This window comes from Elgaria multicarinata, chromosome 13, assembly GCF_023053635.1.
Source record: "Elgaria multicarinata webbii isolate HBS135686 ecotype San Diego chromosome 13, rElgMul1.1.pri, whole genome shotgun sequence".
NCBI classification, from domain to species: Eukaryota; Metazoa; Chordata; class Lepidosauria; order Squamata; family Anguidae; genus Elgaria; species Elgaria multicarinata.
Genome location: NC_086183.1, coordinates 34,809,825 through 34,826,651, shown reverse-complemented (window position 1 = coordinate 34,826,651; position 16,827 = coordinate 34,809,825). Strand labels below are relative to the sequence as shown.

The 16,827-nt window shown below is 47.7% G+C and overlaps 1 protein-coding gene across 6 annotated transcripts; it reads right to left on the bottom strand.

Moving 5' to 3' along the window:
• Window positions 1–310: 310 nt before the first annotated feature.
• On the bottom strand, window positions 311–12,087 carry LOC134408209 (cytochrome P450 2G1-like). 6 transcript variants are annotated; one of them, XM_063140387.1, is made up of 11 exons: window positions 12,010–12,087; window positions 8,998–9,059; window positions 8,232–8,344; window positions 6,385–6,547; window positions 6,031–6,180; window positions 5,759–5,919; window positions 5,421–5,597; window positions 3,382–3,523; window positions 2,060–2,247; window positions 1,785–1,926; window positions 311–752 (listed from the first exon to the last, which is right to left on the bottom strand). In XM_063140387.1, coding segments are annotated over exons 1-11 (1,482 nt in total). In that variant the 5' UTR covers window positions 12,012–12,087; the 3' UTR covers window positions 311–570. The 6 variants fall into 6 exon arrangements, with proteins under 6 accessions (XP_062996457.1, XP_062996454.1, XP_062996458.1 ...); XM_063140384.1 differs by lacking the exon at window positions 12,010–12,087 and adding an exon at window positions 10,014–10,100 and having other exon boundaries at window positions 8,998–9,100; XM_063140388.1 differs by lacking the exon at window positions 12,010–12,087 and adding an exon at window positions 10,014–10,100.
• Window positions 12,088–16,827: the final 4,740 nt, after the last annotated feature.

Below are 16,827 nucleotides of genomic sequence, written 5' to 3'. Positions count from 1 at the left end.
GAGGAAGGGGAGGATCCCCCAAAATTGGACGTAGGGACCTTCTGCAAGTGGAGCCCTTCCTCTCACAGAAGACAGAGTCTGGATCCAACCCCTTGATAACAAGAAAAGGTTAGGAAAGTTTATTTGCTGATAGGGTCTTAAAATGTTTAGCAATGTTCTCTCTTATAGTAAGAATATTGTTTTGATCTTATGCAATGTATTTTGATAGGATGTTATAGGAAGATGTTTTTAATTACAAAAAAGAGAGGAACCAAACAGTTTTTCCTTACTAATTCATGTTAGTACAAAACCAAAATCGAATCAACCCTTCACTGGCAGCCAAAGGTGGAAATCTCAGCAAAGGCAAAATCTGTAACATGTGGGATTCTTCTTCCTCTTCCTCTTCCTCCTCCTCCTCCTCCTCCTCCTCTTCTTCTTCTTCTTCTTCTTCTTCTTCTTCTTCTTCTTCTTCGAATGGTTTTGAAAGAACTTAGGGGGAAATGCGCCAATCCAAGGGCCACAGATCAACACACATGATAGCTCTCGCCCCCGTTCCTCGCCCCCCCCCGCCCCCGTCCAAGGTGGATGCCATCAGCGAGGCACCAAGCACAGCTCGTAGGTTGGAGGGATGTTCCCAAAGCCGCTCAGTTTGGGGGAGATGTCAATGTCCTTTGGGGGAATGAGGGATTTTAGGGAGAAGTTCTGCAGGATGGTGGTGAAGTACAGGAAGAGCTCCATGCGGGCCATGGATTCCCCCAGGCAGACACGTTTTCCTGGGGGAGAGAAGGAAATGCCACAGAACGGCCATCAGGTCAGAGAAAAGGGTGGGGGCAGGGTTTTTTAGCCCCCTTTCCATTCACTTGAGAGAATACAAACGCCTGGCCAATGTGTCCTCCTTTCAGTCTTTGGATTTCACTCTCACAAATCCTTCCCCCCTTTCCATCACCTTTTATGTATTTATTTATTATTGGATTGATATCAAAACCATCCACATCCTCCAGGTCTTCTTATTATCATACTAACAGAATGCAGAGTTAGCACAAAGTAAGATGCAGTGAAACATCCCCATCTTCTGATGGGTTATATCAGCCTTCTCCAACCTGGTGCTCTCCAGGTGTGTTGGACTACACAGAGGAGGGCAACCAGGATGATCAGGGGTCTGGAAACAAAGCCCTATGAAGAGAGACTGAAATAACTGGGCATGTTTAGCCTGGAGAAGAGGAGATTGAAGGGAGACATGAGAGCACTCTTCAAATACTTGAAAGGTTGTCACACAGAGGAGGGCCAGGATCTCTTCTCGATCCTCCCAGAGTGCAGGACACGGAATAACGGGCTCAAGTTACAGGAAGAAAGATTCCGGCTGGACATCAGGAAAAACTTCCTGACTGTTAGAGCAGTACGACAATGGAACCAGTTACCTAGGGAGGTTGTGGGCTCTCCCACACGAGAGTCATTCAAGAGGCAGCTGGACAAGCATCTGTCAGGGATGCTTTAGGGTGGATTCCTGCATTGAGCAGGGGGTTGGACTCGATGGCCTTGTAGGTCCCTTCCAACACAAATATTCTATGATTCTGTAATTCTATGACTACAACTTCCAGCATCCCCAGACAGCTGGATAGATGATGGGAATTGTAGTCCAACACATCTGCAAGGCACCAGGTTGGGGAAGGCTGAATTATACAATTTGCACCCTCAGCTGTATTCTTTTGTGTGAGGAAGGAGCAGCTCTTGTTTTTTTAAAAAACTATGACTTTGGTACCTGAGCAGTATAAATCAAAAGGAAGAAAACAGGAATAAATCCCTACCTGAGGAAAATGGCACGAAGGCATCATTCTTCTTAAAGCGACCTTTCTCATCCAGGAAATGCCCAGGGTTGAATTTCTGAGGGTCGCTGAAATACTTGGTATCACGCAAGACTGAGCCTAGTAAGGGGAAGACGTCCGTGCCCTGGAAAAACATGGGGCAGAGAACTTAATTGTATTTGAGGTGATGTGGGCAGTGAAAGTCTCCCATATATCCTCCTTCCTTCCTTCGGACATATGCATAGTGCTCTGCAATTTAAACCCCACTTTGGCCTCACCTTGGGCAGGAGATACCCCCGGAATTCAGTGTCCCGGATGACGGTGTGTGGCACGCCCATGGGGACAATGTCCGTCAACCTTTGGATCTCATGGATGACGGCATCTGTGTAGGGCATATTTATCCTGTCTTCAGTGGCAGGGATGCGGTTTTGGCCAATGATGTGGTCAATTTCCTGATGGACTTTCTCTGCCAAGAAGCAACAAACAGTTTCTAGGTGAGCAACCAGGTAGGGAGACGCTACGTAGGCCAGTGGAAAGGCACTGTGGACAGGTGCCCGTGGGGCAAGAATTTAGCCTGGGAAGCAGGGTATAAACTGAGGATAACAAGCTTCAGTTTATGAAGTCTTAAACTGAAAGAAGGGAAGGTCAAGGGCATTCACACAGGTATAATGCTGGCATTGAATGCCTCGTCTTCCCTTATTACATGCAGGGTTCACAGTGGACCACTAGACTTTTGTAAAATAACTGCAGGAAGGTCCAGCAGCAACTGACTTCCTTCCACTTCCCTGCCAGGACATGAGAACCAGGTCTGAGCTAAACATCTGACCCCTCCCTTCCATTTTCCCCACATGGGGGTGGGAGATGGGCCTTGTAATTAGTGAACGTGTGGTTGGGAACTTGTGTTTCCTACTTTTATACAGCTCTTCATATTCTAGCCCAATTGCACGTTTCTGAGCCCAATTCAATGTGCTGGTATTGACCTGCAAAGCCTACATGGCTCAGGACTGCAGTACCTCTCCTGGTATGAATCTACCTGTACGTTATGATCACCAACTAAGGTCTTCCTCCAAGTGCCTCCTCAGAAGATGGCAACAAGAGTGAGGGCCTTCTTGGTGGTGGTCCCCTGATTGTGGAACTCTCCCCAATGAGGTCCACTTGGTGCCAACATTGTCACCCTTTCAGGACCAGGTGAAGATTTTCCTCTACTCCCAGGCATTTGACAGCTTATGATAAGATTTTTTAACAAGTCCTGGGATTTTACGGTTAATTGCTTGAAACTGCTTTATATTTTTTGTAGGTAAATGTTTTTATATTATACTATTATATTGTATTTTAAGGGTTTTAAACTTTGTAAACTGCCCAGAGAGCTTTGGCTATTTGATGGGATAGAAATGGAATGAATGAATATCAGACACTTCCATAAATAACCAATTATGATAGCTACAAGCAGACATCTAAGTTGAGTGGTGTAGCATTTGGGTCGAGACATGGATTGTCACATGCCCAGTCATTGTAAACCTCAATGAATGTCTTAGTCCATTCCTTGCTTTTCTTGCGCAAGTTCTGTCACTTAGCCGGGCCCAGAGTTTGTCCATTGTACCTTCCACTTCTGGGTATTTCATCAAGAAAAGGAATCCATATCTCAGGGTGGAGCTGACGGTCTCCGTCCCAGCAAAGAACAAGTTGAGGGTTGTGAGGACCAAATTCTTTGTGTTGAATTCACTGGAAGGGTTTTCCTTTTCCTTTTAGGGAACAGATAAAGAGTTTAACTTAAATTAGTGTGTGAGTGTGTGTGTGTGTGTGTGTGTGTGTGTGTGTGTGTGTGAGAATATGATTACAGTCAGGAACAATTAACCATGCATATTTATAGGAGTCTAACATTACTTAAAAATCTGGATGCTTAATCATCTTTGAGCCAAATACCACAGGAGACATACAATAATTAGGCAGAGAAGCAGAAGTTATAGCTTTCACTTATAACTTTCCAACTGTTATCCACAGATTCTGCCTTTAGGGTGAAACCCTCTAAGTCAGGGGTCCCCAACCCCTGGGCCACAGACTGGTACCAGTCCGTGGCCTGTTAGGAACCAGGCCACGCAAGTGAGCTGCTTCCCCCCCCCCCCAGCGTACCTGGGTGCGGGGCGCCATCTTACCTGCCCAGCTGAAGCGAAGCCAGGACACTGGGGTGGGGTGGGGGTGGGCCTTCGGAATGGCATGCCCAGCCAGAAGCCACTCTGGGAGAGCGACTTCCGGGTGCGCCATTCTGAAGCCGCCCGCCCGCCCCAGCGTCCTGGCTTCGGTAAAGCTAGGACGCTGGAGTGGGGTGGGTGGGTGGGTGGGGGCTTCCCAAAACCTCAAAAAAAAAACAAAAAAAAACACCCCGGTCCGTGGAAAAATTGTCTTCCACGAAACCGGTCCCTGGTGCCAAAAAGGTTGGGGACCGCTGCTCTAAGTAATAACTCCCATTCATGGCAGCCAGAAATAATGTTAAGTGAGAGATAGAAGCATCAGAATACTCTGAAGCCGGATCAGACCAAGGTGGGTTTATCTTAGGCCATCATCCTGTGTCCCACAGTGACCAACCAGATGCCACCTGGGAAGCTAACAAGCAGGGTACAAAGGTTAGAGACTGCTGAGTTAAAATTCATCAGCGATTGCATCACCAGAGGCTTGAATCAGGATAATGGATTTTTATCTGATTGTATGTGCTAATTGGCTTACTTAGTGCGAGGATATTCGCTATCAGCAATAGATGCACTGTAAATGATGACTGTTAGTAATGTAATTGTCACCATCAGTTCTTTCTGCACTAAATTTCCTTCTAACCTTACTGTTAAAACACATGGAACTATTCATAATACTCCATGCATCTGATGAAGTGGACTACAGTCCACAAAAGTTTATGCTAGAATGTGTAAGAAGATCTCTAAACAAGCAATTTATAGCACGCTCGTGACTGCCCACTCCCAGAAGTTGTTGGGTCAATTTCAGATTTCGTAAGCAAACAGGACGTCTCCCGCCCCTTCCCCCAGCCATTCTATTTTATTTTAACACAGTTCAAATCCACTATTTAGTTATGACAGATTTTCGTTCTGTCACTAGATGGTAATGTTTTAATACGACCTATTCTTTTCAATCACATTCCCTTTCCAATTAAAAATCACATGGTCGCTGTTCGTCGCTGTGTGAAGGAGCCCATTTGTCACAAGACTTTTGTTTGCTTTTGCCGCCATAAACTAACATGCCTAGCCTCTGGAAATAACTAAGTGGTGTGTGCTGAATTTTGTCTTTCCTGAATCTCCTGCCCATCAGTTTCATTGGGTGAGTCTGAGTTCTACTGTGATGCGAAAGGGGAGAAATGTCTCTCCACCCCTTGCATAATTTTACAGGCCCCTACGAGACTTCCCCTAAATCGCTGGGTTTCTCATCTAAAAAGCCTCAAGCCATTCCAGCACCCGGACATTTTGGTGTTCCATGATGTCCTTCTGAATTGTACACAGTATCTTAAATATAGCTGCACCATAGATTTGTATCAACTGGGGATTTCCATTCCCAGTACTCAATGATTAGATCTCAGTTGGGTTCTTTCTTGGCTTTCTGGGGTTCTTTCTTGGGGTAAAAGGGAATTTATTCTGGTACCTTCTCCATCTGGATGAGGAAGCAATCAATAAAGTCCCGCGGGTTGTTGGGATCTAGTGTTTTCTGGTTGATTTTTACTCTCTCAGCAATGAAGTCCTTCAGGTTCTCAACAAGGTAGTAAATGCGGTTGTGTCTCCCAGGCAAATACTGCATGACGCAGGAATACATGTCATAGAGCTAGAAGGAAGAGCAACAGTTGCTACTGTTTTTCACGCATTGACCACAAAAGAAATATATGAATTGTATTTATTCCAGCGCATGGCTTGTATACTCGAATAATGAGGAACAGAGATTAGCAACGTAGAAACTGGTTGCGTTGCTCCAGCAGTGCACATTACCTGTGCCCAAGGGGTGCTCATTTCAATGAAGCTTTCATTGATCATGCGCAACAAGGAGAGGAAGGTCTTGTCTTCGTAGTCGAAGCGGCTGCCAAAGACAACAGAGCTGATGACGTTGGAGACCGTGCGGCTTAGGAAGAAGATGGGGTCGAAGGGATGACCTGACAAGCACGAAAGGGAGAGCTGTTTCTGGTTGTAGCCCTTCGCTGCACAAGCCACCAGTGCCCTTTCCCCAGCACCATGGAGGGGGGTTGAGCAAGGCCAACACCCACCTTTGGTTTTCCTAAATTCCTCCAGCAGGTACTGTGCTTCCTCCTGGATCCGCTCCTCGATGGACCGTTTCCCCATCCCGAAATTCCTCAGGGTGGTGAGAGAGAAGCGACGGAGCTGCTTCCAGCGCTCCCCGTTGGCCAAAGCAACTCCTGGAAAGGAAGGTATAGACCTTTGCTATAGTGGCCACGGCCTTCCTTCCCAACGCAAGCTCCCCCCAAAGGAAAGTCAGACCATTGTTGAAGTAGACACCCCAGTGACCCCTCCGTGATCCTAAGGCATTGTTTCTCCTTTTACCAGTCATAAAACTCCACCATGCTTTAATGGCAGGCCACATCCAGAGCCAGTCCACTCACCAAAGCCATTGAAGTTCCGTTCCAGAGATGCCAGTTCTCCTCTCCCACTGAACTCCTCAGCTTGATCCACCAGCGCTTCCTTCACGGTCTCGTGCCCGCAAAGAACCACAACCCGCCGGGGCCCGAGGTACACTGTGAACACCGGACCATATTTGTCCCTCAGCTGTGGGAGGAAGGGAAAGGAACAAGGAAATGGGGGGGGGGGAGAGAGAGACAGGCGATAAAGGTTTATAAAATCATAGCTAATGAGGCGTAAGTGGAGAATCCCTCCTTATGATACTAGACCCAAGTGATGTCATCCAACGAAGCTTATTCTGGTCTCTGCACATCAGAAAGGTTATGAAGAGCTGGGGAAAGTGCAGAAATGGGCAACCAAAGTGATCAAGAGGCTACAGCAAACCCCCCATCGCCCCCCCAAGGAAAGGTTGCAATGTTTGGGGCTCTTCAGGTAAGTAAACGGTGGTGGTGGTGGTGGTGGTGGTGATGGGGACATGATAGAGGTGTACAAAATTACGGTGTGGCAAAAGTCTCTCATGAAGTGGTTCCCCCTCCCCCCATAATATTAGAACTCAGTGGGGTCATCAATGAAACTGAATGGTGACAGATAAAAATAACGAGTTCTTCCTACAGTGCACTGATAAATTATGGAATTTATCACTTCCACAAGATGTAGTGATGTCCACCAACTTCAAAAGGGGATAAGACAAATATCATCTCCAGTGTCAAGAGATTGCAGGCCAGTCGCTGGGAAACGCAGGCGGCAGGGTGCCCGTGGACTCATGTCCCGCTCGTGGGTTTGGCATTGGGGCATCAGACTGGCCACTAGGGGCTGATCTATCATGGTTTTTTATGTTCTTAGATTGGCAGGAGAGTCAGGGCAGACAAATGGAGGCTTTTTCCCCTCACACAACACAGTTAATTCATGGGCCGCTCACTTAGATCGCTGTAAGAGGGGATGAGACAAATTCATTGAGGATGGATCTATCAATGGGAACAAAGAATGGGTGAGGTGTTGCCCGCAAGCCCAGATGTTGGCTTCCTAGAGGCATCTGGTTGGCCATGGGGGGTGGACCAGATGGTTGGCTATGGGGGTGGACCAGATGGTTGGCCATGGGGGGTGCACCAGATGGTTGGCTATGGGGGGTGGACCAGATGGACCTTTGGTCTGATCTGAGAAGGCTCTTTTTGTGTATTTAGCATGAAGCCCTCATGGGGCTGTAGGAAGGCCTTGAGGGGGATGGCTATAGGAAAAAGAGGCAACTAGCTCTGGTGCTATGAAATGTCAAAAAGGATTCTTTATTTTTCTATACAAAATATAAAAAATGTTCTAAAAACTTTAAACCAAACTTGTACAACGCTCAATGTTTCGGAACAGTTTGACTGCTGACGGAGACAGAATGAACACGGCTGCGATCTTGTAAGAAAAAATCTATAAGGTTTCGAATGTATAATTACTTAGAAAAGTAATTCATTTTGTTGTACAGCTCCTGACGAAGGATCCACAAGATCCGAAACGTTGAGCGTTGTACAAGTTTGGTTTAAAGTTTTTAGAACATTTTTTTATATTTCGTATAGAAAAATAAAGAAACTTTTTTGACATTTCATAGCACCAGAGCTAGTTGCCTCTTTTCCCTATAGTCTTTTTGTGGTGCTTTCCCCCTCTTTTTCCACAACTTGAGGGGGGTGGGCCATACACTTCCCGAAGTGCAGCATTGCCTGGCCCACGGTGGCACTTTGAGGCATTCGCTCTCTTGAAAACTAAACCCCCAGAGGCTGGAACCCCACTCAGCTGCACATCCCGTCCCATTTCCCCCAAAGTTTCTCATACCCGAAAGGACCCAACTCACCGCCAGGAAGGACTTGAAGGGCTCGTTGGTTTTCACTTGCAGTAAGTTCCCGATGAAGGGCAAGGGGGTTGGCCCAGGGGGCAGCTTCCCCTCCTTGTGCATTTTCTTCCATGCTGAGATGAGGAGCAAGCAGGAGACACAAATGCCGAGGAAGATGGTCAGTGCCCCTCCGAGCTCCATGGTGAACAGGCTGGGAGTTCAACTGGATGAAGCCTACCTCAGCACACCCATTATATGCACCTGTCCTGTAAGTGAAACCAGCAAGCCTGGCCTCTTGGTGTTCGGTACAGAGCAGGAAAAGAGGATTGGATTTCAGGGCAAGGTCCACTGGGCAGCAAATGCCCTTGGGCTGGGGCATGGGCTCCTCTTGGGGCTAAACGTGAGTACCAGGGATCATAGAATCATAGAATAGCAGAGTTGGAAGGGGCCTACAAGGCCATTGAGTCCAACCCCCTGCTCAATGCAGGAATCCACCCTAAAGCATCCCCGACAGATGCTTGTCCAGCTGCCTCTTGAAGGCCTCTAGTGTGGGAGAGCCCACCACCTCCCTAGGTAACTGGGGAGTAGTTCCATACTGCTCTAACAGTCAGGAAGTTTTTCCTGATGTCCAGCCAGAATCTGGCTTCCTGTCACTTGAGCCCGTTATTCCGTGTCCTGCACTCTGGGAGAATCGAGAAGAGATCCTGGCCCTCCTCTGTGTGACATGGAGGCTTCCATCTTTCTGCCTCACCCCAGCATGTTTTGCCACCTTACTGCCATAACTTACATGGGAACAGCCTGATCCAACGTGGAGTTTGGCCCTCCAATGCCAACCACAGCTTAGGTTTCCTGATGAAAGACAACGGACTTTCTTTGAACATCCAGAAGACCTGAATAAATGCTTACTGTTATCTGCAGCCTCTACTTTTGCCCCCTGCTGGAGACCATATCTTGGGCCAGGTGGATCATTTGCTCTTTTGGGACTCCACCACCGTGGGTCTGAGGGGCTATTGCAGCCCCGCAGCCCCCAGTTCAAGCTCCAGTTAAAGTCTGGGTAGAAAGGCCTTGGGGAGAACTGTTGCCTGCCAGGGTAAGCCAAGGCCAACTCCCAGGGGCGACAAGGGTGGGCGCGGCTGGCCAAATCTTCCAGAGCCCCAAGGGGCTCCTCACCGCCAGCACGGCCATTCTCATTCTACACCAGTGGTTCCCAACCTGGGGCGCTCCAGATGTGTTGGACTGCATCTCCCAGAATGCCCCAGCCGGCTGGGGCATTCTGGGAGTTGTAGTCCAACACATCTGGAGCGCCCCAGGTTGAGAAAGGCTGTTCTACACGGATCTCCCCAAAAGATCGGAGGCAGCGCAAGAGAGGATTCTCTCTTTGCACATCCCACCTCAGCCAGGCTTAGGGGCCTGTAGGGAGTGCCTTGCCTGAGTCCTCCCCCCCGAAACCTGACTGGGGCAAACTTTCCTGGTCTGGATGCTCTGGTTTAGTGCATGGCTGTGCTCTTGGGAGTCTGACATCCAGAGTGGGGGTGCGGGATTGAAAATGACTATTTTGAGCAGTGTCCATTCAAAAATTCACCACGTGGGAATTCTAGCTACAGGGGGAGCCACCCCCAGCTACCAGTTGGAAACAGTTAAGAACATCAGAAGAGCCCTGAGGCTGGAGCAGACCAAGGGCCCATCTAGTCTGGCCTTTTGTTTCCAAAGGAGCCAACCAGCTGCCCTCGGGGAACCAACAAGCAGGACCCAAGACAAGTGCAACGTGTATAATCCAGCCCCATGGCCTGGGATGGCACCAACCTCCTGCAGACATTGATAGTTGCCTCCTCCTCTTCCTCCTCCTTTACCCGGAATTTGTCTAGCTGCCTTTGAAGCTATCCAAATTGGTGGCCAGCGAATCCCATAGTTTAACTATGCACTTATGATGAACGTTTGCTGTGTTAACCTCACTGACACCTCAGAACCAGTCATGGGGCCTGTTAACCTTGGGAGGCAACTGTAGCTTTAACCCTGACCCGTTTATTCCAAGTTTCCTCTGTCAACTGTGATTGCTTCATCCTCTGGTTTTAGCATTGCATTTTTACACCCCTTGGGCATTAAAAAAAAAAAAATAGAAAAGCAATTTATTAACTTTAAAGTCAACATGGTCAACTGGACCCCAAGCCTGAATTTGACAGAAAGCCCCCCCCCCCGCCCGAAGCAGGTGAGGGGTCAGATCTGTATCTGCAGTTGCATAAAAGAAGATTAAATTTCCTTTCAAAGCTGCGAATGTTATGCAACCTTGTGTTACATAACACCCCCTTTGTGATTTTTACCTTTGCACCTTAGTGCATTTGCCCATTAATCACACCATCCCTTGTGAACAGAAGCTGGGTGGGGAGAAAGTGAATCGATCCTCCGTAAACCTCCAGCACCACGCAGCCCTTACTAATATTTACCAAGGTGTCTACTGTCCTCTGGTGTCTCTGGAGAGGCTTAGCAGTGTGGATGAAAAGCCACGTGGAGGAGGTGCATTTAAAGCAGCAGCAGCAGCCTGAGCTTTTTAACCAACGTTGCTGGAGCGCCTGAAGCATTGGGTTGCGTCTTACGCAAGGGCCGTTCTCCAGATAACATTCCCAGGGGCTCTTATTTCCAGGAAAAGTCCTCAAAGGGGAACAGCAGTGTTGTTCTTTCTTGCAAGACTTGTCTTAAGATATACATGATCTTCTTTCTCATTTCAAAGTAGGCTTAAAGGCTGGATTTTAAAACTCAGCACTGCAAAGAACAATCAGCATATTACTTTACAAAACAAATGACGGTCTCTCCGGAGATTGGTTTTGGGCCAGGGAGAACATCCATGCTCGGGACAGGAGGGGGCTGCCTCTGGCACCCCCAGTGATTGCAGGGGGGTCCCAAAGCCAAGTACCGATTAGGGTCCTAGGCAGAGAAGTGCCAGCTTTGTGCTCCTGTTCTTGTGTGCTGCACAGCCAGGCTGTTTACACAAGCTGGCGTTTCCCCAGAGTTCCTGTGAATTTAAAGAGGAAAAAAAGGGGGGCTGCTGCTGCTGTTTTCCTTCCAGCCCCGGCTCAGCTAGAACACTGCAGTGATGTGTACCTTAATAGGGTGACCCTATGAAAAGGAGGACAGGGTTTCTGTGTCTTTAACAGTTGAATAATAAAGCGAATTTAGCAGGTGTCATTTGTATGCATGTTGCATCTGGTGAAATTCCCTCTCCGTCACAACGGTTAAAACTGCAGGACCCCTGCCCTCTTGACCAGATACAAAAGAGGGCACTGCTCCTGCATCTTTAGGAAAGGAAAGGAACCTCTCGTGCAAGCACTGAGTCATTACTGACTCTTGGAGGGACACCAGCTTTCGCTGACATTTTCTTGGCAGGCCTTATAGTGGGGTGGTTTGCCATTGCCTTCCCCGGCCATTATTACCTTTCCCCCAGCTAACTGGGTACTCATTTTACCGACCTTGGGAGGATGGAAGGCTGAGTCAACCCGAGCCGGCTGCCTGAAACCAGCTTCCGCTGGGATCGAACTCGGGCCGTGGGGACAGTTTTACCGCTCTGCGCCACACAAGGCTCTTCCTGTATCTTTAACTGTTGTGATAAAAAAGGAATTTCACCAGGTTCTCCATATATACAAATGACACCTGCTGAAATTCGCTTTATTATTCAACTGTTAAAAATACAGGAGCCCTGTCCTCCTTTTCATAGGGTCACCCTATACAGTAGTGGTGATGATATCCCAATGAGCAAGTAACGGTGCTTCCAGAAGAGGTATTTACTGTGCAATTCATGGAATTTTACATGTGGTCCAGATGTCATTGACTTCTGTTCATAGCCGTCCTGCGTTTCCCCCACTGTTTCTTCCATTTTTCCAGAAGAAGCAAGCAAGCAGAGGAGCTATAAAGAACAGTGAAAAGACAGGGTTGGTGTCGCAGTACCTGCCCTTAGGGTGGCATGTAACCCGAAACCTCTCAGAGAGGGGGGTCAAAACCAACCCTCATTGTATATTTGCAAAGATAAGTGCTTAATCAGATTATATAAAAGTACATTCCTGAGCGTGGACGACAAGTCCTTCCAGAGCTGCCCTTCCTAAGACACATGATAGCAACAGAGGAAAGGATCTGTGCATGCAGATGTAGAAAACAGGAGGGTGCCTGCAGAGGGCCAAGGGAACTCCTTTCGTCGCCAGCTGAAGACCTTTTTATTCTCTCAGTATTTTAACACAATTTTAACTTACATTTAAATTTTATTGTTTTAACTCTGTATTTTAATTTTATATCAATTTTGCTGCGTGGTTTTTATCCTGGTTGTGCTTTTTATACTGTATTTTGTATTTGTGTTTTTAACCTGTTGGTTGTTTTATTGTGGTTTTAATTTTTGTGAACCACCCAGAGAGCTTCGGCTATTGGGCGGTATAAAAATGTAATAAATAAATAAATAAGTCACAGGGAAAGATCTGTAAGTCTGGAGCCAGGGGGTGTGAACGGTAGCCACTTGCGGTTGGCTCAATCGTGTGAAGAATGTTGGGAAAAAAGGTGGGTCTGAAATATTGGTGGCCCTGGGATCAAGGGGAAGACCACCAGGCTATGTGTGCAGAAAGTACTCTAAGGTCAACAAACCAGGAAACCAACTACCAAATCAAACTCAAAAGCACCGTACTCAAAAAGGTCTATCTGGTTCTTGGGGCAGTTCTTTCTGTCCCCCTGGAAGTATGTCCCCCATGGATGTTTCAAATGGGTGTTTTCAGTGTCTGTTCCAGAACCAGAGAGTCTCTTGTGGTTGCAATGTGTAGATTTCAGGACTCAAGTCTGTATTTGCTCCCAGAGCACTTGTCATGCTTGCTTCTAGCTGCAGAATCAAGTACTCCTTGGTCCTTTCCTAGTTGCTTCTTCATGGTGTTGCCACAAAGAGGAAGAAACAAGCTGAAACCCCTCTCTCTCTCTCTCTCTCTCTCTCTCTCTCTCTCTCTCTCTCTCTCTCTCTCTCTCTCTCTCTCTCTCTCTCCATCTTTCTTTCTGCACTGTGGTGCTGCCCTCTGGAGGTTCTTCAGGCAGGAAGCAGGGAGGCTGGGGCAGTGCGGGCTGGCCACTGTTGCTTGGCCCGATTATAGGACTGCAGGTTAATGCACTAGCCTGTGTCACAACGTGGGCATCTAACTGACCACAATGGCTAAACACCTGGCCAGCTTCCATTTCAAAGAAAGTCCAAGGAGGCAGCCAAGCAATCCTTTGTTTCGTGCCAACCATTCCTATTGCTTTCACAGTTGAATGACTTCTCCCACGACACAGACGCCCCTGCTCATGCTTTTTACCCCGACAGACAAGGAGAAACCAGGTGAGGCTGGAGCCATGCACATCCTTGACTGGACCTTCTGGGCACATCAGGGGTGGCTATTTATTGCTGAAAGCCTGGCAAGTATGATTTAGTAAATTAGAAGACCAAAGGCAAATGCCAAATGGATTATTTAAATGTATAATTTCAAGGCAATTGCAAGGATTATTAAAACAAAGAAACACAAGAGGCATCAAAGTCCTTCAAGCATAGCACAGGTAGGAAGGGCCACAATGGTCAAGCAGGGACTAAGAAGAAGACCATACACACAGCCTGCTTCTTACCTAGGCTTCTAAAGGACCCCCAGTCTGCTCTTCAGGATGGAACCGAATTAGAGAGGGAAATATGGAAGCCATTCCCCAAAAGCCCTTTTATGAGTGTCAAGAAAGAGAAGAAGAGCCCACCCCTCTCCTGGGAATCCTGAGAGCCCAGCTTGTGCAGGAGCACTGTGGCAAGGGGTAAAGTGTGGTCTCTCCACTCAATGTGGGATGATGGAGAGCTGGTAGAGGGGCGGGATGTTGGCAAAGCCGCTCTCCTGGGGGGTTGTGTCAATGTCCTGGAGGGGCTTCAGCCAGAATCTCCGCAGGATGGTGGTGAAGAAGAGGAAGAGCTCCATGCGGGCCAGCGCTTCGCCCAGGCAGATCCAAATCAAGTGTGTGTCTTTTGGCTGCGTTGGGCTGATGACATGTTGAGGCAGCTCCATGGTTGTCATGGCAGCCATGAAGTCATGAGCTGCCCCGGATTCAGGAGCCTCAACATGGAAGTTGAGATCCCCCAGAACCATCATCCTGGGGGTCCTCAACACCAGATCTGAGACAACCTCCATCAGCTCAGGCAGGGAGACTGTTGGGCAGCGGGGTTGGCGGTACACCAGCAGAATCCCTAATCTGTCTCGAGTACCCAACACACAATAAAGACACTCAAGACCAGCACTCAAATAAACGGGAAGCCTAGAGAAGGGGATCGAATTTCTGTAGACCACAGCAATCTGACCATCTCTTCCCTGGTAAATAATGATTATGAAAGATAGAAGAATTTGCAGGAAAATGTCTCTTAGGCTTTTTTTAAAAAAACAAATAAATCAAAAGTGGTTCTCAAATATTATTGTAATTTTTAATTGGCAGTAAACACAGCACTGCAATCAGAAGCAAAGTCCAAAGTTGGTTATCGTCCACTTTTTGTTTTTGCAGTTCTTGAATCCATGTGGCACAGGTGAACTCAGTGGCAAAGAGCACCTTTTATCAGCTTAGGCTGATATACCAACCACGCCTTTATCTGGACAGAGATAGCCTAGCTACAGTTATCCATGCTCTGATAACCTCTCGTTTGGATTACTGCAATGCGTTATACGTGGGGCTGCCTTTGAAAATGGTCCGGAAGCTTCAGCTGGTACAAAACAGGGCAGCCCGTTTACTAAGAGGGACTGGCCGGCAAGATCACATCACACCAGTCCTTTTACAACTTCATTGGCTGCCAGTCCAGGTCCGGGCCCGATTCAAAGTGCTGGTACTAACATTCAAAGCCCTAAATGGCTTGGGGCCAGGTTATTTGAAGGAACGCCTCCTCCCATATGTACCTGCCCAGACCTTACATCCACAGGGGACCTTCTCCGTGAGCCCCTGCCGAAGGAAGGGAGGCAGGTGGCTACTAGGAGGGGGGCCTTCTCTGCTGTGGCACCCCAGCTGTGGAATGAGCTCACCAGAGAGGTCTGCCTGGTGCCTACACTGTACTCCTTTTGTCGCCAGCTGAAGACCTTTTTATTCTCTCAGTATTTCAACACCTAATTTAACTTAAATTTAAACTTTGCTTTTTTAATTCTGTATTTTAATCCTATATCAATTTCTGCTGTGTGGTTTTATCCTGGTTGTGCTTTTTATATTGTATTTTTTATTTGTGTTTTTAGATTATTGGCTGTTTTGTTATGTTCTTCATGATTTTAATTTTTGTGAACTGCCCAGAGAGCTTTGGCTATTGGGCGGTATAAAAATGTAATAAATAAATAAATAAATAAATAAAATGTTCCAATGCTCTTTCTTGGGCGTGTATGTCAAGAACTCAGCCACTAAGACCTGAGAACAGAAGAAAGGGAGGCATTTTTGGGTGAAGGCCAGGAGCTGGTGGTGTCTCCTAGCTGGGTGTCTTTGCTTTAGATGAAATGAGGTGATCAGTCGGTTTTATGACCGACAAAGCCAGGATTCTAAAGGGCACCCCGCCCCACATACACAACACAGTGCATGCACGCACACGCACACGCACACGCACACACACACACAGAGCTTGTGCTAAAAGCCAGGCATAATCAATGGGCAGGTCACGCTAAGGCACCCTTTGAATAAGCCAGCTCAGCACACTCATCCATCCTCAAGCCCTGGGTGGCAGCTCTTTCCCCATTCACTGACCTGGGATTCAGCAGCCGTCTCATCAACCCAGAGGACGGGGTTTGCAAATTAGCCCAGCCCTCACCCTGCCCAACTAGGTGCTCCTCCCTTCTCCTCTTCCACTCAATGGTGCCCTCCGTCCACCTTTAACCCATTTCTAATCAGCTTCTGCTTTGTTTGAACTCTTGATAACTTACTCAATTGAGAAATGCAGAGAAACATTACGTTTGAAATGCAGTGACCTGTTGACAGAACGAGTCTTGTGATCAGAACTTTCGATGAACAAGGATGACCTGCGCTCGCTTCCCTGGTCAGGCATAAACTCAGGCACGAGGTCTCGAGGGGGCTGCTCCCACTCAGCCTCAGCTTCTGATTCGCAACCCTCGTTAATGGCCAGAAGAAGGCTACCAATGGCTACTGGTCATGATTGCTATGTGCCACCTCCAGTGTCAGAGGCAGTAAGCCTCTATACACCATGGGTGGGAGGGGGCCGTTGCACCGTGTCCTCCTTGTGGGTCCCTGGCCGACGGCTGGTCGGCCACTGTGTGAACAGAATGCTGGACTAGATGGACCCTTGGTCTGATCCAGCATCAGGGCTCTTCTGATGTTCTTACATTCTTATGAAATATCAATCAATATTAAATGTTGGATTTCATTTCATTTCATTTATTTACTGTTGCATTTATATCCCGACATTTTTCCTCACCCCCAGCTGACTCTCCTGGCCTCTCCAAGGCTCTATGAGGTAGGTTGGGCTGAGCGTCTGTGACTGGCCCGAAGTCACCCACTGGGTTTCCGTGGCTGAGTGGAGACTAGAACCCGGATCTCGTGACTCCCAGTCCAACACTTTAGCCACGCCACCACACTGGCTCTCTTTTTTGAGATAAAATTACACATTCAGAATAAGAAT

Coding starts and splice junctions, on each gene's coding strand:
- LOC134408209 (XM_063140389.1), bottom strand. CDS start 8,411: ATGGAGCTCGGAGGGGCACTGACCATCTTCCTCGGCATTTGTGTCTCC. Junction 2,248..3,381: donor GAAATACCCAGAAGTGGAAG/GTACAATGGACA, acceptor GCTTCTTGGCAG/AGAAAGTCCATCAGGAAATT. Junction 753..1,784: donor CTTCGTGCCATTTTCCTCAG/GTAGGGATTTAT, acceptor TCTCTCCCCCAG/GAAAACGTGTCTGCCTGGGG.